Source organism: Mchenga conophoros, linkage group LG3 (assembly GCF_057382185.1).
Source record: "Mchenga conophoros isolate Kocher_MC1m ecotype Shallow Benthic linkage group LG3, M_conophoros_male_GT1.1, whole genome shotgun sequence".
NCBI classification, from domain to species: Eukaryota; Metazoa; Chordata; class Actinopteri; order Cichliformes; family Cichlidae; genus Mchenga; species Mchenga conophoros.
In genome coordinates this window covers 54,344,460-54,370,770 of record NC_140528.1, presented here as the reverse complement: position 1 = coordinate 54,370,770, position 26,311 = coordinate 54,344,460, and the positions used below count along the sequence as shown (strand labels likewise).

Genomic DNA, 26,311 nt, shown 5'->3' with positions numbered 1-26,311 from the left:
TTTTTAAAGTTGTTCATTCACGGTTCAGTTCATATCTCAGTTTTTGGCCTGCAGTCTGGAGCTCTTTCTGTAAAGACGTCAACTACATCAAAATTAGAGCAAAAATATTTTGTGATGTTCTTAATTACAGCTGCATAAACAACATGATCATGTGACTAGTATACAGATACATGTTTATAATACTAAAGCATTTTCAGTGTTGGGAAGGTTACTTTTAAATGTAATTCACTACAGATTGTAGAATACAGGGCCCAAAATGTAATTACTCAATGTGAGTAACGTATTCTGAATACTTTGGGTTACTTAGCATATTATGACATCCTGCAAATTCTTGTTTGTTTTTCTCTACCAATTGGCTTGTAAGCCCAAATCTCACTGAGTAGACAATTTATTTACTTTAGGGGAGAAAAGACGTATGTCAAGATAAGATGCTAGCTTGGTGGCGAGTAGCCTTCAGTAATAGTAATAAATCGCACAGCAATAGAACATTGAAAATACTGAAGTGCCATATAACTCAGGTAGCTACCGCAACTAAAGCAAGGTAGTTGCAGCAGGCTAACTTTAGTTTTTAAAAAGAACTTCTTCCAGATGTTTCTTTAGGTTGGAGTCTTTTGACGCTGAGAGCAGCTTGTTTGTTGGCAGAGTTTGCATTGCACGGTCAGATTTCGCTCATCCCTTTCTTCTTTAAATATGAAGTGGTGGAATTTCCAAATAAGAAATGCATTCCTGCCCGTGCACTGCTGGCGCTGTTGTGCTGGCTCCAGGTCCATTGTGTAACTGACGCCATCAACATACACAGAATGCTTACATTAGTCTCTTATTGCGTGTTTTGTTTGGGTTTCCGGCAATGCATTTAATTACCAAAATTAGAAACGGAAATGACCCCCATGAAATCCATTTATTCCAACAAAGTAACTGCATTGTAATTATCACCTATTTAAACCGTATCTGTAACAAAATACATTCATATTTTGTATTTTAAATACATAATGCCGGTACATGTATTCCATTACTCTCCAACAATGTGTATTTTCTTTACCTCAAACTGTTTTACCACGAAGCTCAACTCAGTTAAATGCTGTCATGTAATCCTCCTGATCTGTGTTTCTTAGTTACGTTCTTGATGACCACCCTAAAGTCAAATTTTAAAAAAACTAAACAATCAGGCCAGTTGACAAACCTAGAAGCAGTTCAACATTTAGACAAGAGTAAAAATGTTTTTATTGACACCTCTATAACGACTCTTTGTGACTGGTTTCTTGTCATGAAAAGATCTAGATTAAAAAAAATTACTTACTGTACTTATACTTAGAGATGGCACGATACCACTTTTTTATGTCCGATACCGATATCATAAATTTGGATATCTGCCGATACCGATATGAATCCGATATAGTGTTTTTTAATCAACAAAACTGTTTTTTAAATATATTGCTGCATTTTGTATAAGTTCATACTGAAGTTTAAAACAATAACTACACTCAGGCTATTCTGTTATACCTGTATGCAAAAAAAAATATTTCATAGTTCAGCAATACTGATCAATCTAATAAACTTAAACCTACACCATCCTCCCTATTCTGGTATTTTAAAGAGTACTTAGCGTAAATATTAAGCAACCTAACTAATAGGGTTCCAACTCCCAGCAACAACAAAAATAAATAAATAAAAAATAGGGAACCACCCCTCACGCTCCACCTCATGATGCTTAATCGACGTAATCAACTTTAATTTGATGCAGTGTGAAAAAAAAATGCACAGAAATCAATTATTTTTCAAGAAATATTAAATAGATTCAACATCTTTCTTCAACAAAATTGCAGACTGCACAGATGGTACCTTCCCAAAGGAAAATGTACTATAGCTTACTAGGGTATATTCGACTTAACAGTTACTATATACAGTAATGGACTTCTATACATTTTACATCAGATTAAAACTTTGGGTGTAAGATTCAGATAATTATTTATTAAAAGCTCGACATTTTAAATGAGAATAAGAAAGAAAAGTATGTCTTTGTGCCCCCTTTTCCCTGTTAATGCCCTATCGGCCCCCCTGGCTAAACTTTGCTAGATCCGCCCCTGCACAGTTACCAGCGTCAGCTACGTAGAAAAGGATCCTGGTGTAGAAAGTAATATTAAATAAATTCTAACAACAGCTGATCAAGCTTAAACGTGCTGCTGTTGTTCAGCCGCTGGTTTCCTCTTTCTGGTGCAAAGTGGGCCAAAAACAAAGAAGAGAGACGGAGTCGCGACAGAAAAGCCGATCAGCTGATCATTGATCAGTTTCATGATTGAAGTAGCAGCAAGAAGAGGCAGTCGCTTGTTAAGCTTTACGCAGGAATGCTTTACAAACATTCAGAGATGCACTTACACACTTGCTTTACTTCTCTTGGGATAACTTTGTCGGAGATGAAATGCCAGGTTGCTAGCGAAGCTCCAAATGCTATCCAGACCACCACAGGTCCTGCATGCCACAGCCGCTCTATCACGTGATGCATACTGCTCCGAGTGCTAACGTTCTGAGGCGAGTTACGGCGTGTTGCAAGTTTTGTGAGGTGCTTTCGTGATATTTAATGGATCAGATTACATTTTTTATTTTTCTCCGATATCCGATCCAGTAATTTAGGTCAGTATCGGACCGATACCGATACGTAATATCGGATCGGTCCATCTCTACTTATACTGGCAGCAATTTCTCACCTTTAATCACGTTTTTCAATAACCAAATACATTTTATTCCCTCCACTATAGCAGGGGCGTCACCAGGTTTGTTTGTTTTTTGTTTTTTTTTTATACGGTGTCATGAGGCTCCAACAACTAAGTTGGTGGGGAGGTTGTCGGAAAAGCCATACCACTGCATCCCTTTAGATTCAGACAGGCACCATGGCCTGTATAAAAATATGATTTAGTTATCTCCTGTTTCTATTGCATCCTGTCATGTTATTCCCTTGACTTAATTATCTATTGCTTTTTATTGTTTTAATGTACATTTTAAATGGATTTACCTTTTTTGAGCACACAAACTGTTTTCATAATCCTAGTCACATTCATACAGTGCTTTTCTCTAAAATTCACAGACCGATGGATCCACTTGCTTTAAGTATCTTGACAAACTGAGTTGGTCAATCTGCCAGCCTTCAGATTGCTAGATGACCTGCTTTACTACCACAACTGCCCTGTCCTAGTGTGCCTAGATGTTAAATGTGAAGATATAACTGCAGTTTTTGTCATTTCAGCTGTTAGTTGTGCTTTCATGCAAAATGTTTTTTTTACTTAGTCACGCAGGCATATTTTCCTTCAGTTGCTCCTGCGTCATGGTGCTTTTACTGCTTTGTGTTTGTTGGTTAGGTTATTAATTTAAATTATTGTACAGAAAGTTATTGTCATGCTCTGCATTGCTGTGTTCTCCTTTCTGCATTCATCCTTTTTTTTTTTTCTTCGCCTCTCTGCACCAAGCTAAAAGTATCATTAAACAGTAACCGCTGTATTTGCTGACAGGGTGTGGCAGCATTGTGGGTACTGAGTGCGCTTCTGTGTGTGCGTTCTTTTTTTAGTCCAGAGAGGAAACTCAAACAGAATCATAGGAATATCATACACTTCTGTGACCAGCACGTTTTTTACATGTTACTCCAAGTCTGAGGACAAAATGTGAGTGTGTTTCATAACAAGTGCATGAGGCCACTTAAAACACAAAAAAGGCCCAGAGTAGGGTTGTTCGATATAACGATATATATCGGATGACAATATAAAAACGTCTATAGTTTCATTTTACGCTATCGTTTGTTTCGTGGTGTGGCAAAATAAACTGTTTACGGCAATATTTTTTCACCATTTTGATGGTCACTGTAGTGGCTATATTAATTTCTTAAAGTTCTCTTTCTCTTATATTTAATATAACCACACTACGGATAGACAAGCACCTGTTTTTATGCGTTGTCGTTAGCAACAACAACGATAAGACCATCCCGTGTCTGCTTGTTTATTTTCCACATAAACCTTTCAGAATAAAGCTCAAGATCCTGTTGAGACTTTTCAAAATAAACTGAATCACGTGAAATAGTTTGCAGAGTATTTACGGGTGAGAAGCAAAAAAGAGCTGGATCCTCAGGGGTGGCTATAGCTCAGGTGGCAGAGCAGGTCAGCCACTAATCAGAAGGTCGGTGGTTCGATCCCAGGCTGCATCCTGGCTGCATGCCAAACATCCTTGGGCAAGATACTAACCCCGTGTTTGCCTACTGGTGGTGGTCAGAGGGCCCGGTGGCGCCTGTGTCCGGCAGCCTCGCCTCTGTCAGCGCGCCCCAGGGCAGCTGTGGCTACAATGTAGCTTGCTATCGCCAGTGTGTGAATGTGTGTGTGAATGGGTGAATGACTGAATGTAGTGTAAAGTGCTTTGGGGTCCTATGGACTAGAAAAGCGCTATACAAATGCAGGCCATTTACCATTTACCAAGAGCCGACAGGTGCTAAAAAATAAACCTTAGACTCGAACGTTGGAACAGGCTTTTCCCCGCAGCACGCCGTGTAATAAATACTCACAAAGAAAACGGCGGCCGTTACAACTTGTCTAAAAATGTATCGTTTCATGCATCGGTTAAAACACTCGACTCCAGGTACACGACACCCACCTGGAAACACTTCCCGCAAGTCGAGCTGCCCAAGATTCACAGAATTTTCAGAAAATGTAAAATTTTCGGGATTTATATCGTTATCGGGACGATAGATGTCTTATATCGGGATATGAGATTTTGGTCATACCGCACAGCCCTAGCCCAGAGTATATCACACCGAGATAGGAATCATATTAAGGGCCAGATATGGATACACTTAATGGACGCTTAATTGAACTGAATATGCACATCGCACAAAGCCTTCATATATATATATATATATATATATATATATATATATATATATATATATATATATATATATATATATATATATATATATATATATATAATAAAATGGTGGAAGCTCCTGTCAGGCATCATAGCGGCTAAGATGAACAGGCACATGGGTCAACACATGAGCGGGGCACAGGAAGGGATGGGCAAGAATAACTGAGGCGCAAAACACCAGCTACTGGCAGACCAAGCAGTCAGCCGAGACTGCAGGACCAAACTGACCAACCACTGCCTGGATTGATTACAAGAAGGCCTATGACTCAATGCCCCACACCTGGATCCTGGAATGCCTAGAACTACATAAGATCAACAGGACCCTGTGAGCCTTCATCAGGAACTCAATGGGGATGTGGCGGACAACACTGGAGGCCAACCTCAAGCCCATAGCACAAGTCACCATCAAGTGCGGGATCTTCCAAGGAGATGCTCTGTCCCCACTCCTGTTCTGCATAGGCCTTAACCCCCTCAGTGAGATAATTGACAAGACTGGCTACAGATACCGACTACATAATGGAGCAGTTGTCAGCCACCTCCTGTACATGGATGACATCAAGCTGTATGCCAAGAGTGAACGAGACATCGATTCACTGATCCACATTACCAGGCTATACAGCAATGACATCGGAATGTCGTTCGGGCTGGAGAAGTGTAGTTGGATGGCAACAAAGAGAGGGAAGGTAGTGGATCAAACGGAGGGGATCAAACTACCAGAAGGCAACATTGCAGACATAGAGGACAGTTACAAGTACCTGGGGATCCCGCAGGCGAATGGGAACCATGAAGAGGCCGCTAGAAAGGCTGCAACCACCAAGTACCTGCAGAGGGTCAGGCAAGTCAGCTGAACGGTAAGAACAAGATCCGGGCTATCAACACCTACGCCCTGCCCGTGATCATGTACCCTGCTGGGGTAATAGGCTGGCCAAAGGAGGAGATAGAAGCCACTGACATCAAGACAAGAAAGCTCCTTACCATGCATGGAGGGTTTCACCCCAAGTCCAGCACCCTGAGGCTGTACACTAAGCGGAAGGAAGGGGGCCGGGGACTGGTGAGTGTCAGCACCACAGTCCAGGATGAGACAACAAACATCCAAGAATACATTGGGAAGATGGCCCCAACTGACCGAGTGCTCAGTGAATACCTCAGGCAGCAGAAACCCAAGAAAGAGGAGGAAGGCGAGGAACCATCATGGAAGGACAGGCCCCTGCACGGTATGTACCACCGGCAGACAGAGAAGGTGGCTGATATCCAGAAATCCTACCAGTGGCTGGACAAAGCTGGACTGAAAGACAGTATGGAAGCACTAATTATGGCAGCACAAGAACAAGCACTAAGCACAAGATCCATAGAGGCTGGGCTCTATCACACCAGGCAAGACCCCAGGTGCAGGCTTTGTAAAGATGCCCCAGAGACAATCCAGCACATAACAGCAGGGTGTAAGATGCTAGCAGGCAAAGCATACATGGAATGCCATAACCAAGTGGCCGGCATAGTATACAGAAACATCTGTGCCGAGTATAACCTGGAAGTCCCGGGGTCAAAATGGGAGATGCCCCCAAGGGTGATGGAGAATGACCAAGCTAAGATCCTGTGGGACTTCAAGATACAGACGGACAAAATGGTGGTGGCTAACCAACCGGACATAGTGGTGGTAGACAAACAGAAGAAGACGGCCGTAGTGATCGATGTAGCGGTTCCGAATGACAGCAATATCAGGAAGAAGGAACACGAGAAGCTCGAGAAATACCAAGGGCTCAGAGAAGAGCTCGAGAAGATGTGGAGGGTGAAGGTGACAGTGGTTCGAGTAGTAATCGGAGCACTAGGTGCAGTGACTCCCAAGCTAGGCGAGTGGCTCCAGCAGATCCCGGGAACAACAGCGGAGATCTCTGTCCAGAAGAGCGCAGTCCTGGGAATAGCTAAGATACTGCGCAGGACCCTCAAGCTCCCAGGCCTCTGGTAGAGGACCCGAGCTTGAAGGATTGACCGCCCACAGTCGCCCGGCATAATTTGCAGATGATGTTGTTTGCCGCCTCTGCAATGCTTTCAACCAAAAAATGCGCAGCTTGATGACACCATCAACACGGCTATCACAGTAGAGCGGTATAGTCAAAATCTCTACCGTTGGCAAAATTCATATAATTTCTACTGTTTCTACCGCCCACCCCTACTGTACGCAATGATTAGTAAACAGTTAGTTAGTGTTGTTTTAAGAGATCTGAAATGTAAATGTGTCCATTTCTAAAGCGTTAACAAGAGGCCTGTCTCTCCCTTATCTTAATTTTATCTCACATTCTGTGCTGGATAGCTTGATCTCCATTTAGTCTGCTGAAGGGCAATTTACAAAGATTCTGGACTTTAATGTGTGATCTATATCAGCGGTCCCGAACCCCCGGGCCTCGGACCGGTATCGGTCCGTGAGTCGTTTGGTACCGGGCTGCGAGAGTTGAGGCTCAGGTGTGAAATGTATAGTTGTCAGGGCTTTTATCGGTTTTCAGCCTTATTTTGTTATCGTTTTTATCATTTACTCGGTTTTCCTTGGTCTTTTCACGTGTGTTATGAATAAATGTTCTTTTTTTCGGTACCGGTACTAGTTTTATTTTGTTGTATTTATCCGCGACACCTTAAAGGCCGGCCCATGAAAATATTGTCGGGCATAAACCGGTCCGTGGCGCAAAAAAGGTTTGGGACCGCTGATCTATATTATACATGATGTAATCTAACTAAATTGAAACATTTTATTGTGAAAGGTTTTAAAAAAACCACATGGACAAGTTACAGACTTGCTTCTCATCTGTAACTCATGCAGTAGACCACATGCTTACCCACAGATTATAATAGAAGTGGGTTGATAAAACCCGTTGCAAAAAAATGGCCGCGAAATAAAGATGAGTCAAGTGAGGTCAGAGGAAAGGTAAAGCATTGCTTGTTTGCAGGAAGTCGGTTATGCTGTCATGCTGTTGACTGACATGGATAAAACCAGAAAGACCAGCAGCAGCAGCAGATTTGGTCCCATAACTGTGGTAAAAATCAAGAAAAACAGGCAGGAAACTGCAGCAATGATTGCCTCAGAGATCTAGATCTATCAGATATGTCTGTTTATGGAGTGCTCAGAGTAAGAACGAGTTACATGACGTAACCCAACCGCGAACTGTGGCAGTGAGGCTTTGATAGCAGGTTTGAGAGAGCGTAGGTGGGAACAGTCCGAGAGTTTAGAGCTGTTCTTTATAGAAACGTAGGAGAATTTGATTGTGAACCAGAAAGAAAGCTGGTAAATAGGACCGTTTTTTTTTTTTGGTTGCCTAGCTGAGCCTCTAATGGATTGATATTATGTCATATGTCAGCCACCAGTATTCTTCACTCTTCATGGTAGGTAGTTGTTCAGTCGCTCGTCTAGAAGTTTATCTTTGTCCACATCCTTTCAATTCTTTCGCCCATCGTAGCAACAACATTCTGCGGACTTTGGCCATCACTTCGCTGCAAACGGCCTCCTGCATGAACATAGCTTTAGACACAGAGTGCTAGGAAGCTGATAAGCCCGAACATCAGTCATGTTTTCTCACAGTGATGTTGGGGAATTGTTGATGCAGTCATTAAACCTAGTTACAAAATTAACCAGAAAATAAAATATCAGATGGAAATCTCACAATTTGCCAGGCATTAGCCAGTGACGACATCCTGGATTATCCTCTTTTGTGACTTTTAGAAGTTTCTCAATAAAAGAAAAATCTGCAGATTTACTTTGTATTTTATTCTGAGACTGAGCTTATAAAGAAAAGGTGTTTATTGCGGTCATAGCAGAGGGACATTTTTCCATTGGCTTCTTTTTTCAACCAGATGAGTTGCCTCCTGCTGGTCATTAACAAAAATGCAGCTTCCATGTTTGCAAAACTCGAGCCATTTTATGTCCGTGATACTCCGAGAAGACTTAGGCTACGTTCACACTGCAGGCGAAAGCGCATCAAATCCGATTTTTTTTTACCCTATGCGACCCATATCCGATCATGGTATGACAGTGTGAACGGCACAAATCCGATATTTTCAAATCCGATCTGGGTCACTTTCGTATGTGGTACTGAATCCAATACATATCCGATGTTTCAGAAAGCGACTGCTGTGTGAATGGTCATGTCGCATTAAATCCGTCTTTTACGTCACTGACACAAGACAGACGCCAATTATCAGCGCCAGAGAAGTGCCCGAGAAGACATCGCGAACGCTTCCTGGCCATCCGGTGAAACTGCTGGGAAGACAACGTTGGAGAAACGTTAACATTTTATTTGTACTGCATAACCTGCAGATTCTGACAGAAATCTGCAACTATCCTTTGAAGCACCGCTCCCCTAAAACAGCAATAAGGATCATTATTAGGTTATCTACATTATTATGTAAATAACAAAATACCTTAAAGCAAAAATTGGGAAACATGAAGTCCGAAGTCTTTATATGCGTGAATGGGTGGATGACTGGATATGTAAAGCGCTTTGGGGTCCTTAGGGACTAGTAAAGCGCTATATAAATACAGGCCATTTACCATTTATATTAAGGGCCATCAGTCAAACAATATAGTTTGCTCTGGGTCTAAACAGAGCGCGTTGTGTGTGACGTCTTCTTTTGCGCATGCGGGCCGCTTTGAGCGTTCACACTAGAGCGCGTTTGCTGTCGCATTTTATTTGTAGTGTGAACGAGCAGACAAAAAAATCGGATTTGATCAAAAAATCGGAATTGAGCATTAAGACCTGCAGTGTGAACGTAGCCATAGTTGTAGAAACTGCTCAGAGAATAGTGAATTACACACAGTGTAGAGGTAGGCGATATAAACGATATACAATAGAAACAATATAAATTTGGCCAACAATAGAGATTTTGACTATACCGCTCTACCGCAATAGCGCATGTTGACGATGTCATCAAGCTGCACCTGTTTTGGTCGAAAGCATCGCAGCGGCTACAACCATTATCATCTGCAAATTATGCCGGGCGACAGTCATAGCAAAGAGATGAAGCACTTTTGAAATATGGGGAAAGCCAAAAACTGCGCTTCCTCCACTTCCGTAACATTGATTCATTAATGTTGAATTCTCTCGCAGCTGCTCTATTCCCATGTTGTTGCAGTATATTAATAACTAACCTTGTATTGTGGATGAATAATCTCAGTTGTTCTCCTGACTGAAGTTTGCCCCGTGTATAGCATCCTGCTATGCAATTGCATTTGTCCCTAACCACCAGAATCCGTCACATTAACTTTTATCGAGTGGAAAAAAAGTTCATCCTCCAGCTTCACTGTGCTAATGTTATGCTAACATAGCTGTGTCGCTAGCAATCACGTAGCACAACATTATATACCAGGTAGTCCAACTTCAGTAACCCTGCAAACACCACTGCTGTTTAGTTTTCTGTCTTCATTTATGTTGGAAGTGGTAGCAGAGCTGTACGTTTTAATTAGTTTAAAAAAATCTCTCAGTCAGAACATGGTATGAAATGTTTAGGTGGAAACTAGCGAGCTAACTTCCTGTAAACTTCTAACTTCGTTAAATTTAATAAATTCAGTTTTCATGGATGCCTGGATGTTAAACTTAATTGTTACACCTGGTAAAGCAGCAACGCTGATCATTTTATATGAAATAATTTAGTCAGTTTTTAACACTCAGTGTTCATTTGACTTTGGGACCTGAAGTTAACGGAGTTTTGGACCCAGATTACTAAGCTCCTCACTACGGCAGCCGTAATGCTCTGACAATCCATCAAGCAGTGCGGCTTACCAAAGTTGTACTAAAACATTTTTTAACAGATTTCTGCACGCCAAAATCTGTTCAAGGTCAGTAAGCACAACCAGAATTCATACATAAGGCACACTCTCAATTTTTGAGAAAATTAAAGGATTTTAAGTGTGCCTTATAGTGTGTAAAATACGTTACACAGAAGAAAAGAATATATCGCGATATATATCGTTGCTGCACGTGCTTCAAATTATACCGCGATATGGATTTTAGGCCATATCGCCCAGCCCTAACGCAGTGTGTGACACAGAATTAAATGTGTGTGACACAGAATTAAATGTGTGTGACACAGAATTAAATGTGTGTTTCTGATTACTTTGCACAGCAAAATGAAGATGGTGTGCTTTACATTTTATTGGTTTAGGTGATTAAAAGTGTCAAACTTTTAAGTGTGGCTTAAGTGTAAATGTATTTCCCAAGAACGTTGCAGTCTTAAAATATAACTGGAAGTTGCATCAGTCTGAACTGCTGAGCTCATTCTACATGTGAAGCATCACAATGATAAACACGGATGTTTTCTTCCTGTCGATCAAAACTTTCTTTGTTTTTCAAGATTTCTGTGAAATTGTCTGTGCCTACTTGTCAGTTTTCAGCTTTGAGCACTGACTCCTTTTTGGGCTTCTTTTTTTTTTCTGTCACGGCCACGACGGCTTTGCTTGGAAACTCGTGCAGGGTTTTGAGTCTGTGCGAATGCAGAAACGGGAGAAATGAACTGAAATGACGTGTATTTCAGTGTAAGTGCTGCGCTTTGAGCCGCAGCAGCTTTTAGGAAATGAGTGTAACTCAGATAAGTACTGTGCGCGCGCGTGTGTGTGTGCTTGTGTGGTCACGCAGCTGTGTGTGTTCAGTTCCTGTTATCTTCAACTGTCATGCTTGTTTCCTTCTGCACCTCATTGCTGTTTGTGTGTGTCTGTGTGAGTCTGTGGTAACAACATTGCATTCATGTTGCAAAGTTTTGCGTGTGAGGAAATAAGGCAGGTCGCTGGGAATGTGATCAAGTTTTTTTGCGGGTTTTTTTTTTTTGTTGCTCTAATAATTCATCTTTTATTTGGTTTCACTAATGGATCCATATTGATACAGTCTTATATCTTATAGCTGTTTTTGTTTTGTTCTGTTTTGCTGTTTTCACTGCCTTTTAAAGGTTTTTAAACCAACATTTTAATTTTTACGTGTTCATTTTTGTTGTTAAGTATATTTAATTTACATGACAAGTCAATGTGCTATATAAATAAAGTTGTCACTGTCATTATATCAAATGATAAATACTGTTTTAAAAAATTCTCTCTGTGTCCTCAAAACATTTTAGTTTGCTTTGAGGGATGTAAAAATCCAAATGTTTCCATCCGTCCATCCTCTTCCGCTTACCCTTGTCAGGGTCATACGGGGGGGGCAGAGAACACCCTGGAAAAGTTGCCAGTCTATCGCAGGGTTAACACATAGAGACAGACAACTATCCACACTCACATTCACAGCTTTGGCCAATTTAGAATTACTAATTAACCTAACTGCACTAACTGCATGTCTTGGACTGTGGGAGGAAGCTGGTGTACCTGGAGAGAACCCATGCATGTTTTAAAATATAACGTACAAAACATTTGGGCGGTGGAAGACAGTATAGTGTTTGATATTTTTTACATTGTTATATTGTATCGATACAAGGATACTAATGTTGGGGGTCCAGACTGCATTAACTCAACTGAAAAACCACCCAACACTAAACACACTGGGTTTGCTCTGAATTAGAAAGTAGCTTTATCAAGCTAACGGCTCAGTCACACGAGTAAAAATACTACAACCAGCTCCGTACGTCTTTAAACTCCTGTGGCACTACGTATGGCAGGTTTTAGTGACAGTGTTGCATTCTTCTGTCTCATTATGCAGCAAATAAAACTGAAGTGAGATCATTCTTATTGAATAAATCAGATGTTAAAAGATTTTAACTTTGAGGATGTAATTTGCATTTTAAAAATGATTATAAATTGCAATATATGCTGTTTCAATACTCAAATTAATGCAAAATGTTAAAAGTCACTACACCAAAAGGTTGATTCTGTTCATCTGGATGTAGCGTTTTCAGTGGGAGAAATGCCCATTGTTCATTCAGTGGTGCTAGTTCCAGTCATTGTGCAATGACTTTATAAGATTGGGGAAACCTGCAGTCAGCTGAGACTGAAGAAGTCACTTGGATGAGTGACGAAACGCTACGTCCAGATGAACACAGTCAATCTTTGGGATTTACTTACCTGGAAGATTGAGCATGCATCAAGATGTTAAAAGTCACTATAATATCTTATTATTCTGTCTTTCTGCCTAATTTCAGTGATTTTATATTTAAAACAAATCCTGCAAAAACAAGGGCAGCAATTACTCATTAGTAACTCCTCTGCGAATCTTTATAGCTGAAATATTTTGTGCATGATAAGCAGCTGTTTGTTCAGTGAATTCAGCTGAGGGTAGTTCAGCCTCGCTGACCTCATCGTACCTGGTGCCAGTAAGGGTGACTCTCCAGCTTGCAGCGAATCTGCAGAGCAGGCACCTGTATTTACACAGCAAGGTCAGCACACCCACAATATCTTTCTGGGCTTCTCTTAGACTAACATCTGCAATCAGGCTTAGCGACTAAAGGCGGCTATCAGCTGGATAAGTCGGTCACTACATCAGAAACGTAGACTGGTCTATTAGCAGCTGATTTTTAACTATAATTAATTCTGTGATTTAATGGAAGTAGAGCAGCTGTGAAAGAATTCAACATTAATGAATCAATGGGACGCAAGTGGAGGAAGCAAGAAGAAAGTTGAGTAAAGTTTGACTTATCTGACTGTTTTGTTTCCCTTAATGTGCCTTATAACCTGGTGTGCCTTATGGATGAAAACAGACCCATTCATCGACAGTGCATCTTATAATTCCATGCTCCTTATGGTCCAAAAAAATACGTATTTGACTTATTTATTTGGCACACTGCAGTTTCATGTTGCAAAGCACCTCTTTTTATATTGTGTGGATATCATACATGGTTATGCTCGGGATATATCGGCCCATTTCCAATGGAAATGCCTTTTGGTTAAACTGTCAGCAAGGAATTTGCACTGTAAAGTTTTTATATCGCTTTAATGCAATTATAAAGAAACAGCTGCTTGTTTAAGTGGAAATAAATTGATGCTGGTTTTTTTGCACTAATAAAGTTGTGGAGTTGTAAAGTATTTTGTCTTGTGTCAATTATATTGTCAGTTATATCGTTATCGCAAATTATCAAATATATATGGTGATAAATATTTTGCAATATTGCCCTGCCCTACTCCCAGTTTGTCTTCGTACCCAGTAGGCACCAGCTGTGATGCTCTGATGGTTGCTTTTTGATGTGCTGAAGGTTCTGGTGTGTGTTATGCACCTTTGACAAGGAATAATTAACACACACCTGAACTTTTAAACATCCCTGCATCTAAAGCATCATCAGGTATGCAATGAAGGAGGCCGGTGGATGTTTTTATTGAAAGGCCTGTAATGTTTTATGCTACAGCTAGGGTGTGGATGCTACCTTGACCAGGTCTTTCTTAGAAGTTAGATTTATAGAGCAAACAAGGGAGGATCTAACAGGTGATAATCCATTACATTAACTGGCTGTTTATTGACATGCTTAACAGAGTTTTAGGCCTGTTCTTTCCAGCTGCGATGGCAAATGAAGAACAATAGTCTGTAAGGTCACCTGGTACAAATAGGTTCCCTGTTTTACAATCATATTACCATATTTAGGTTCTTGGTTTTTGTTTTTTTGTTTTAACTAGCTTGCAGCCAACAGGAAAAAAAAGGATCCTCGTATGAAGCTATACTTCTTAATGATGCTCATCAGAGACAGACAAAAACTTTAGACACTCTTGAAACCCTCCTGGCAACTGAGCGCTGAGATCCACAGGCCTTTCTTGGAATAGACGCATACCTGTTGAGCTCACACGTGACCTGCTCTGGAGGAGGTTTCATCTGCAGCTCAAGTTACCGTGGTGATGCACCTTGGGAAGAAGCACAGTGTAAAGCACAGGTTGAATGTGAAGTTAAGAGGATAAGTCCCTAAACTAAGGAAGGAGCGATAGAACTGCCTGAACTTTCAAAATAAGAGTTAATTATTTACTAGTAATTCCTGATCAGTTTACACATGATTGTTACACCTGGTGGCGCGCCTGAATAGGCTCAGTGTGTCGATGCATTAACACTCATGAGCCAACAGTTTTACTGGAAGTTATATAATATTCAAATGTGTAATAAACACGCAGGATGTGCAGATGTTTTTGGATCCATTTGACGTCAAATGTCACAGCGCTGCTGAGCTTCAGTAACAGAAATCTGGTTTTCTGTTGCTGTTGTTGGAATTGTAAAAATACATTCAATTTCAAGCTACAGCTTATTTAATAATAAGAGAGACGTTTGTCTTAACCAGACTGGCCATTCCACGTCATGATGTCTGTCCGATATTCCAAGCATGCAAATGACTTGGATATCTGCTTCTGGATATTATAAATGATAGAAATGTGTTTTTAATCTATTTGCAAATGAGCAGCATGAGTCTGTTTGTGTTTCAGCCCGTGTGGTGCATTTATCTTAATTTGTTTGAGACCTGTAGTTTTGCTAATAGTTTATTATTTTTATTATTATTATTATGGAGCTGTTAACTCTTTGTTCGTCGTCTCCTCAGAGTACTCAGCTCGATCCAGAGGAGCTGTTCACTAAATTGGATCGCATTGGAAAAGGATCTTTTGGAGAGGTGGGTGTAATTTATTATTTTTTGTCATCTTCTCTCCTACATTCACTTCCTTTATCCCCCTCATTTTTATTCTTTCTCACCTCTCTCTTTCTCTTCTTCCTCTCCTGGTGATCCTCTTTTGTTTTCTTACATCCATGTTTTTTCACTTCTCTGCCTCCCGTTCCCTCCTGCAGGTCTTCAAAGGAATCGATAATCGCACTCAGAGCGTCGTCGCCATCAAAACGATCGATCTGGAGGAGGCAGAGGATGAAATCGAGGACATCCAGCAGGAGATCACGGTGCTCAGTCAGTGCGACAGTCCGTACATCACCAAGTACTATGGCTCCTACCTGAAGGTAAGGCGGATATTTTCATTCAGCCCGGAAGCCGATCTAAGTCAGGTTTAAAAGGAATTCCACAGGAGTGGGGAGTGTTATTTTGCCACGGAAAATTTTTCACCTACTGCGAACTAAGGATTTTTTTTTTATTCCCAGTATATTGTAGTTGAGTCATTTTTATAGGCACATTGTTGGAAGTTTATTTGTAATTCTGTCTTTCAGGGAAGTAAATTGTGGATCATCATGGAGTATCTTGGAGGGGGCTCAGCACTCGACTTGGTGAGTCTTTATGTCCATTTGTAGAGGATTTATTGTCCATGAAACCTAGTAAGTGAAATAATATCAAGTAATGACTAGAGCCAATGTTTGTGAGGTCTCGCTAATAGATGTAGAAAGCGTTTAATCTCCTATCCTTTAGTTTCATCCTCCCTGTTTTGGAGAATTCTCACTTATGAGTATAAACATCTCTTTGCACATAAATACAGAGAAATTAAACTTTAATTCTTTTAAATCAAAATAAAAAACAAAGTTTTTAAAACTCTGTTTAAAATGAGAAAATCTGATTCATTAACATTTGATTGTCTAATTTTCTGTGTTGGGACTTGTCTTGATTGAAACTGGAATAGGGTGTGTTTGTGAGCCTCCGGCATATCACAGTGTATTTTATACCCGTGTCATCACTCTGCGTGTGTGTGTGTGTGTGTGTGTGTGTGTGTGTGTGTGTGCAGCTGCGGGCAGGTCCGTTTGATGAGTTTCAGATTGCCACCATGCTGAAGGAGATCCTGAAAGGGCTCGACTACCTGCACTCTGAGAAGAAGATCCACAGAGACATCAAAGGTGCGGCAGGTGCTGGTTAGACTGTAGCGCCCGGACCTCTAACACCGATTCAAATATTATATCATTTAAATGAAAGTAAGATTCAGAATCTGAGAATCGGTGCAGGTGTTGGTGCCTTAGGGGAAACGAAACTTCCCACAATTGACGACCTCTTTCATTGGAAGCCCGTCCATTTAATTTATGTCGCAGGATCCATGCAGAAAGCTTTCTTGATCGCTGATCACTACTTGATTTTCTCACATTTGACAAAAGATTTTCATATTCTGCGAGGCTGTGACACTCGAGCGTTACTGAGCTGGGTATTGAAGTAAACACTGTCATAGAAACAATGAAGAACTTCAACATGTTCTCATTACCAACTGTGAAACAGCTCTCAGGATGTTGATCCACCCACACAGGCCTGAGAGCAGGTTTAACATGAGGTCTGAGTAGTTTGATTCACCCTGATGTGTTTAAATCATATTTCAGCCTACTTATGGAACAAAATGACTGGGCGTGCATCAGAAGTTAGTGAGGGTGATCTCTGCCTGTGCAGATATTCTTGGAAAAGCGCAGAAAACGATTCTAATGTTTGTCAAACTACGTCTTTATTGATATATCCTGATGTGTCAAAAGTCATCTTTAAGAGTACAGGGGAAGTCATCAGGAGGAGGAAATGGAAAAAAAAATTTTCAAACCCGTGAAATTGATACTTACTTGATACTTATTCTTTAATATGTGCTAACTTTGTACTCAACATCTTAGCTGTAGGGGTTCAGAGATGAAGGACAGCCGCTTTAGTGGAAATCTGGAATTCTTTTGCGATTTTTATACTTAATTTGACAGCATTAGAATCAGAATTACATTTATTGCACAAAATAACTACCATTAGTTGATGATGTTACTCAGTCCGATGATGTTGCAGAAAGGTTAAATTATTTGCTTCTCTGCAGCTGCCAACGTCCTGCTGTCGGAGCAGGGTCAGGTGAAGCTGGCGGACTTCGGAGTGGCAGGTCAGCTGACAGACACGCAGATCAAGAGGGAAACCTTTGTGGGAACGCCGTTCTGGATGGCTCCTGAGGTCATCCAGCAGTCCGCCTACGACTCCAAGGTAAGACACCTGTTTATACCGTTGCAGATTTCATAAAGGCCATTCATAATCTTTAGCTTATAACTAGAAGGTAGTTGTGGGAATTTCAGAATGCAGAACCACCTCATATTCATTCAAAATGAGCAAACTCTGGCTGTACAAATAAGAGACATTTAGAGGAAGTGTCTTATACAACAGTTCTGCTTGTTTACATCACCCGGACAGCGTGAACTTTTGAAAATGTCCATCAAAACCTGAAGCTTGTACTTCCACTTCCATCTAACAATGAAACTCTAACTTAAAGTCAACAACAGCCATGTAACAATGAGCTTGACGACTCTGCTGAGCATGTGCTTGAAAACAAAAGAAAACTGCCAAATTTGATCAGAATTAAATGTCATTAACATAGTTGCAGTTGTACAAACTGCGTCTGCACTGGACCTGGAGGCATAACACGAAAGAGTTAAATGTAAAACAAACAAAATACTTTCTATTGTGCTGCCCTTCTTCACATCCACTCAGCTCCTCTTGGAAACTGTAATTATCCAATTATGTCTGAGGTGCCATAAGTATGCAAGGCACGACAGACATACCTTTCTATATATGTCTTATTTGCACAAAAGGACAGTAGGCAAAGCATATTTTCACATTTATTTTTAGACTTTATTTTGTTGTTGTTGCTTTTTGCATATAGTTTTTGGGTGTGTTTTTCCAAAAAATATACGCTAAAATTAAGAAAACTAATCAAATTAAGAGCTTGCACATACTGGTGTATTAGCTATACTGTTAAGTTAGGCATTATCCTAATATTGGGTGGTTGTCTAATAAATTTGTTAAACTTGAGAGAAAATTATTTTCTCATAAGTTTAATGACTTTGGGCAAGGTTCACAACAAAATAAAGTATAAAACTATTCTTATGTTAAGCTAATAGCTTCTCATAGTCAAAAATACAAATGCTAAGGAATGGAGAAACCTGTGCTTGTTAGCATGTTAGCATGCATTTCTAGCTAAAGGCCTGATTGTGATGCTGCATTGGTAGTCGGTAGTCACATAACAGCCTTTAACAGAAAACTTCTAATCAGTGTTTGAGACTTATTTTGAAAGAACCATCTTTTAGATTAGTGCAAATTTTCCTAGTTAATTCAAACAGCACCTATCCTTATACCAAGACAGGCATTTTCTCACCCTTTAAAAGTCCACCAGGTCTTAAAAAATAAAAACAATAGACTATCCCGCTTTGTGATTTTCCTCCTACTCTGTTTGCGTGTTGCTGTAGCAACCCAACACATGTGGATTTGTTGTTGTGGCCCACTTTGCATTATTTCCACAGTCCTCTAGGGTTTATTTGCATCCAATAGAGACGCTGCTGCCATCGTGGTGATTTTAGCTTTTATTTGATGAGGATGATGATGATGATCGTCCACTTGGTCCCCAGTTTAGAAGGGATTCCCTCACCGTGTCCTTTGTTTGTGTATCAAAACAATGACTTCAGCAGTGAATGGAGTTAGAAATGCACCTTGCACCTGCTGGCATCAAACACGCAGGTTTTGATGCAAGTCACAGAGCAAACAAAACTGATGAAATTTGTATAAAGAGGCGGAGCTGCTTTCTGTCTGCTTGTTTTATAAGTGTGTTCTTTGGAAATAAGGCAGATCCATTAGGGTGTTTTCACTTGACCTCTTGATGTGGTTTGATTCATGTGTCTTTGTGCGTATATGTAACACTGCCTTCATGTGCCTTTGTGATTTATATTGTGTATTTTGGCCTTAGAGGGATCAGGTAACAAAAAAGGTCTATAAATGATCTAGAAATGTGACCAAAAACTCATTTAAGCTGGACTCGTTCATTATCTCTCTGGCACAGTTTAATTGCTCAAATATCTACAGGAGACCATCATTTAAAGCAGGGGTCCCCAATCTCAGTCCACGAGGGCCGGTGTCCCTGCAGGTTTTAGATCACCCTGGATCAACACACCTGAATCACATGATTAGTTCATTACCAGGCCTCTGGAGAACTTCAAGACTTGTTGGGAAGGTAATTTATCCATTTACATCAGCTGTGATGGATCAAGGACACATCTGAAACCTGCAGGACACCGGCCCTTGTGGACTGAGATAAGGGACCCCTGATTTAAAGGTTTTTTTTTTTAAGTTTTAAAGGAATAATCATGTAGTTTGTGAAAAACAAAAACAGGTTCAAGTATGAATGAATGTTTGAGTCTGTACTGTTTTGTTTTTTTGTTTTTAAAATCCTCTTTAAAGGGAAGGAAGACAAAGTGCAACTTGTTGAAATACCGAAGGCGGTTTGGAGACTTTGCCAACGGTTACGTAAATGTAACCTGAGAAGTTAGAACAAGCCTGCAAACAGAAGACAGCCATTGTACTTTGGTGTGTGTGTGTGTGTGTGTGTGTGTGTGTGTGTGTGTGTGTGTGTGTGTTGCCTAATCTCATATCAGTCTCGGTCACAGACTGTCAGTTGTCCTATTAATACATCAACCATGTGACTTTGACCAGAGGTATTTGAATCTCCGCACCATTTACAGAAGCACTTCCTCTGTCAACCAGCAGTATTTTCAACTTTCTCAAAATAATCTTGTTAGTTGATGTTACAGCCACTCATAACCCATAATTCAGTTATATTTCTAAGAAGTCTTGCCCTGTTTTTCAGTGACTGGCCTGAACAGCCATTAGCGTGAGAGCAGTGTAAAGCCTGCCAGAGGCTGATTCAGGACAGTGACATGACTGAGAAATGTAAATGTTTTTACAAGTTGAATATGTTTCTTTAACTCTGCCCTACTGTTTGCCACTAACACCACAGTTTCCTGTGGGGTTTAGTCCATACAAGTAAAAAAAAAAAAAAAAGCAGACAGGAAGTGGGGGGAACCTCAGCTAGATCGAACTGTAGATAAGTGTAAGGGTTCATCTGATGCACAGATCAGCTGCTCTGCATCACTGGTTGTATTAGAGGTGGAAGAGGCTTGGATCGCCTTTTTTTTATTTTATTTTTTTTTATCTATTTTTTAAATAATAGTGGTCTGCCTCCAGCTAGGTTAATAGTTCAAAAAGGTGGTGCCTCCTACACTTTATGTTGTGTTGAGCTACAGTTGAGAGTTGTGCATACACTCACCTGGATAGTTTTTGTTTATTCTTCTACGTAAAAAAAACCTTTCCAGGCACAGAACAAATTTTTGTTAAATCCTTCTACATATCACAGAATTTATGAAATCACATTAGAGAAAACACTGCAAAAGCTAAAAAATAAATAAATACATAAATGATGAAACAAAGCAGACGTGTTATTGGGGAAACAATAATGCAATGTTCGACCTGATGAAGTGACAAGCTAGCAGTAAATGGCTAACATGAATATACAGTGTTATATGAATCACTGATTAAAACACACGTTACCTCGTCTTGTTTTCCTCTCACAACAATGATGAAATCTGTGCTTCTTTTAAGCGTGCCTCAGTGCAGTCCTTTACATGTTTTGGTTTTTGTTTCTTCTGCCAGTGGTCCGTCACGATATTGTGTCCCCAGGAACCTTTCTGTTTTTGCCCTGTCTTTCTTCCCTCACGCCAAATCTGTCATGGTACATTGCTGTTCCTGGTTTGCGCCAATATGAATAAAATTTTATTCTACTTTCTCTGTATTTTTAGTGCTTTTGCAGCATTTTTCTATTTGCTGGAGTTTTATTCGTTTTTTTTTGAGTGCAACTTACGGGACCCAGACTCAGGCACAAATTTGGTCTTTTTCCTCTTTACATGCAAGAAATCTAATAAAACCTTATCATGAATAATCTCTAGATGAGTAGTTTTCTCATTTTTGTAGGTATTTATTGAGAATTAACTTGTTTTATACCATTTGGTGTCCATCGGGGGGGGTGTGTGTGTGTGTGTGTGTGTGTGTGTGTGTGTGTGTGTGTGTGTGTGTGTGTGTGTATTCCTACCACATGCTGCCATATGGTCAGTGTGACTGTAATGGAGCTGGCAGAGTTAACAGTCAAATAGTGACTGAGCATCCTGTAGTAATGTGACCCTGAACAGCACTGCTACAGCTGAAGTCTGTGTGACTGTGTGTGCATATATAAGACAATGTCTGCTTCTTGTCTGGTCTGCCACATGATTGTTAGAGCAAGTTGAGAAGATGGGATATTCAATCGTTCATGCATGAGTAACGGCTGTGTGTGTGTGTGTGTGTGTGTGTGTGTGTGTGTGTGTGTGTGTGTGTGTGTGGACAGGTATTAACATCTTCATGGGGACCAAAAATTGGTAGTTTACTATACTTGTGGGGACCAAAATCAGGGTCCCCACAAGTTTGAAGGCATTTTTGAGACTCAAAATGTGGTTTTAGTGTCAGGTTGAAAATTAAGTTGTGGTTAGGTTTAGGGTAAGGGTCAGGGTTAAGCATTCATTTTTGATGGTTAGGGTAAGCAGCTAGGGAAAGCATTATGTCAATGAGATGTCCCCACAAGGATATAAATACAGGTTTGTGTGTGTGTGAGTGTGTTCCTCCTTACCAGCTTGACATATGTTTAGTGGGTGTCACAGCCACCGTGCAAACAGAAAGTCAGCCTGACTCAGCATGTTGGCGTGTTTCTGCCTTTATGTATTAATAGCTGCACAGCCTGTATTCCTGTATCAAAGTTGTGCTAAAATAATCTTTACCCAATCACATGAATGTTTAAAGTCATTTATAAGGTTAAAAAAAAAATCATATTCCTTCATGTGTCTCTGTCAGTTTGTTGTTAAGAATACAAAATCCCCTGTGTTGTCTGGGTATGAGTATGTCTGCTTTACATAGCCATAATCCACCTATAAACATGCAAAAAGTCTGTTTAAAGCTTTGATCACTGTCAATAACATGTAAATGTGTTTATTGTTTGCCCCTCCCAGGCGGATATTTGGTCGCTGGGCATCACGGCCATCGAGCTCGCCAAGGGGGAACCGCCGAACTCCGACATGCATCCAATGCGAGTGCTCTTCCACATCCCCAAATCCCCTCCTCCAACACTGACTGGTGATTTCTCCAAAAGCTTCAAAGAGTTCACAGAAGCTTGCCTCAACAAGGACCCTTCTTTTGTAAGACTCACAGCTGACACACACATTTAATGCAATAAACCTTTGGGGGTTTTGTAATTTAAAAGTATTTAGCTGCCATATCCTTTGAGTTCTATTCACATTAAAAATCTATGTTATTTTAACACTGGTGGAAAGTGCTTAAAATTTTCTCTCTGCATTTCTGTGACATTTCTGGTTTTACTTTAGCACTTTGTCCCTTTAATTCCTACTTGGAGTAATCCATATTTCTCTTTTCTGAACTAAGTAATTTCTGTCACATTTCGCTCCTGCTTGTCGAACAAAATAACTTTGTGTGCATCACAAGTTAGTGAGGGTGGTCTCTGGACTTCGGAAAAACCCAGAAACGATCCCAATGGTTGTCAAACCGTGTCTTTATTGATATATACTGAGGCATCAAATGCCATTGAGTGTACAGGAGAGGTCATCAGATCTTGTTTTTATGGGGAAAGAGCTAGAGCAGTTGCATTTATGTGACCAACAGTCTTGGTAACTTTCTGAGGTCGTTTTTTTTTTGGGGGGGGGGGGGGGGGTTTCAATTACCCAAAATAAGCTGCCTTGTATGTTTTGTTGTAAACCCAGAGTTCATGTAGCCTTCTGTACATTTACCTCTAAATGTACTGAGTTTAACTCACTGCTTAGCGTTTTGATATTTGCAGCATTTCTTTCACCACATCACGAGAAACTAGCTTTGATTTCCCTTAATTTAGCCCACTCGGTCTGTATGTAGCTGGCTGATGGAGCTCCTTACTAGCTGACAGTGTAAAAGATGCGATGTTATTATAGATAGCTAAAACTAAAACTCATTGTGGAACATACAGTTTAGTTGACTCAAATAAAATAAAAAAAATTAACTTTTGAAAAAAATGAAAACTAAGTGAAACAATTTTTTGAACTTCCTAGAGAACTAAGCTAAAATAAAAATGCAAAGGAAAACATCCTTAGTTTTACTATCTGTTAGTTTGTGAGTCACCGAAAGACTCTGGATGTCTATGAGACAATGACACATTATGAGTCACCTGCTTTCAAAAAGTCCACTGTTTTGTTTTTTTTATTGCAATACCTCGACTAATTTTTCCCCTAATCTTGCCTCTGGCACGTGCGTTTGTCACTGTTCAGCTAGAAAGAAGTCTGAGAAACTGAATAACATTATGAGCAGCATCCAGAAACACTGTAACAGAAGCAGATTGGTTATTTGAAAAATTAACTTAATAACCAGTAGGTTGAACTACAAAACTAATTTGCTACTTGGTATTTGTTACACTGGTGACCACATACAGCTAAGAAAATTGTTAGATTGTAACAAGTTCCAGATGGCAGTCGCTTCCAGGTGTCAAACCTGGGCTACGTTTGGCGTTTACAGCTCATTTATGGACCTAGAAGTTGTGTTAGCTCAACGTGGTCCAGGTATCGCCACACACCTGACATCTGGCCGATATAAGGTGAACCTGGGGCTGAGTTAATGTAGCCTGAGTCAACACCATCTGCTTCCCAGCTGGGCCCACCGGGGTGTGGGAAGCACTTGGATAAGTGGCGCTGGTGTCAATACTTAGGCACTATTTACAGTGTTTTGTATACTTACTAGCAAAGCTTACGAGTTCAATTTCCTGGCAGTGACGAGGCTGTCGGCATACACGTCTTAGACTGTGTTTACATTAGCTAGTAATATGAATAACTAAGGAAGTTAGTTTACATTTGTACTAATGTTATATCAGTCATAAATGTTAGCATTTCCTGCTGTACGGAGAGACGCGCTACCACATATGTGGCTTTATTGACCCCAGATTATTCATAAGCTGTGTCAGTGTTGGGAAATGGTAGCATGGACTGGGACTTCTATTGTGCGTTTTTACTCTGATTGAGCACACAGAGTGCTTTCTGCTAAAAGTCCCATTCATGCAGCCCGTAATATCTAACAATCACCCACACACAAACTCTATTGGTCATCAAGGGCAACTTAGGCTTCTGATTGGTGGCTTTACCTGCTGGGCCGCCATCCTTGTAAACTCCCCCTTTAGTATTTTGTGAGCTTGGCGCAGATGGCTTCATTTCCTACAGTTAGGGTGGTTTGAATATTTCAGGACAGCTTCCCTGTTCTCTGTGTGTGTGATTTACGTTGGATCCTGCTGCCCCCTGCTGGTCACTTCTGTTTTCAGCCTATCTTTCTGATATTCTTTTTCTCCATCTCCTCCAGGAAAGCTGAAGCTTTTTTAACTTTTCATCTTAAATCTATAGACTAATAACATCATGACCTGTTTTTTTTGTTTTTTGTTTTTTATCTCTTTTCCAAAAAAAAAAAAAAAATTAAAAAAAATTACAATCAGTTTTCTTGTCCTGCAGCGTCCCACAGCCAAGGAGCTGCTCAAACACAAGTTCATCGTCAAACACTGCAAGAAGACGTCCTATCTCAGCGAGCTGATTGACAGGTACAGGAGGTGGAAGGAGGAGGACCACAGTGACAACAGTTCAGACGACTCTGACAGGTATTGTCTCTTGATTTAGCTGGAACTTCGTCTTCAGGTGTGTGTGAGCAGAGAGGTCCGACATCTATCTGTGCATTTAAATGTGTTCATTTTTTCTTTAAGTGAATCTAGTAATAAGGAAAACAACGAGTCTCCAGAGTGGTCCTTCACCACTGTCCGTAAGAAGAAGCAGGACAAGTCAGATAGCAGGACCATCCTCAATGGAAATGTTAGTACCACCTGTGTGTGTTACTTTGTTTTTTAACTTGTAGTTGTTTTTACTTGTATTTTAAAGTCAAATCAGAAGTATGGTCCATAATGGTCTCGCTAGTAATGCCTCAGTCTCAATCGTCTAGCCGGACCAGCCACTTTATTAGTTACACCTTGCTAGTACTGGGTTGGATTTTTTTTTTTTAATGCAATATGAGGAAGTCGGAGGTCAGTATAACTTGGATTCTCACAGTCTTTTGTTTTCTTGTCCTCTTCATCCTTGGGTTCAGGATCAGATGAGTAAATCTGCCAGTCTCACCACAGTCATCTCCCCCGTCTTCACAGAGGTTGGTATACACAAGTCTCCTAAACATCAATACACTCATCCTTTTGTTTCAGACACTGTTTTTGGGATCAGGGAATATGTAGTTATCCTGCCATTGATTTTGGGCTTTTGTGCTGATTTTTGTTGGAGGGTTTTGTGGTAACCTGAGAGAAGTGAGCTAAAATAAAATTAAAAAAAAGATTTTCAAAAATGATTCTTATTGTTCAACTTCTTCTGTAGTTGAAGCAACAGCACAAGGAGCACTCTGAGCAGCGGTTGGCCATCGAGGAGCTGGAACGTAACATTCGAATAGCTGAAGATATCTGTCCAGGCATCACGGACAAGATGGTCACGCATATCATTGCCAGGTACCAGAAGTGTAACCTTTTCTAAATACAGCGTTGCGTTCCTGTTTCTTTCAATTATTTATGACAACCTTCTCTCATTACTCAATTTCTTTTATTGGAAGTTAATTCTCTTATTTATGCCAGAATATGATGCTTTTATTTGCCCTTCGTCCTGTTTCTTTCTCCCTCTTTTACATTATTCAGAACAGAACATTTGTATCCTCCTTCATTTGTTAA

The 26,311-nt window shown here is 40.4% G+C and overlaps 1 protein-coding gene across 1 annotated transcript in view; it reads left to right on the top strand.

Annotated features, from left to right (window-relative positions):
* The window catches only part of LOC146579538 (serine/threonine-protein kinase 26-like), a 50,067-nt gene that overhangs the window by 21,512 nt on the left and 2,244 nt on the right, over nucleotides 1–26,311 (top strand). The window contains exons 2-11 of the mRNA XM_085263254.1: nucleotides 15,364–15,432; nucleotides 15,606–15,767; nucleotides 15,972–16,028; nucleotides 16,478–16,586; nucleotides 17,519–17,676; nucleotides 22,548–22,733; nucleotides 25,071–25,213; nucleotides 25,316–25,421; nucleotides 25,693–25,749; nucleotides 25,968–26,095. Of these exons, the coding sequence (XP_085119380.1) occupies nucleotides 15,364–15,432; nucleotides 15,606–15,767; nucleotides 15,972–16,028; nucleotides 16,478–16,586; nucleotides 17,519–17,676; nucleotides 22,548–22,733; nucleotides 25,071–25,213; nucleotides 25,316–25,421; nucleotides 25,693–25,749; nucleotides 25,968–26,095 (1,175 nt within the window). The remainder of the gene's footprint in view (nucleotides 1–15,363; nucleotides 15,433–15,605; nucleotides 15,768–15,971; nucleotides 16,029–16,477; nucleotides 16,587–17,518; nucleotides 17,677–22,547; nucleotides 22,734–25,070; nucleotides 25,214–25,315; nucleotides 25,422–25,692; nucleotides 25,750–25,967; nucleotides 26,096–26,311) is intronic.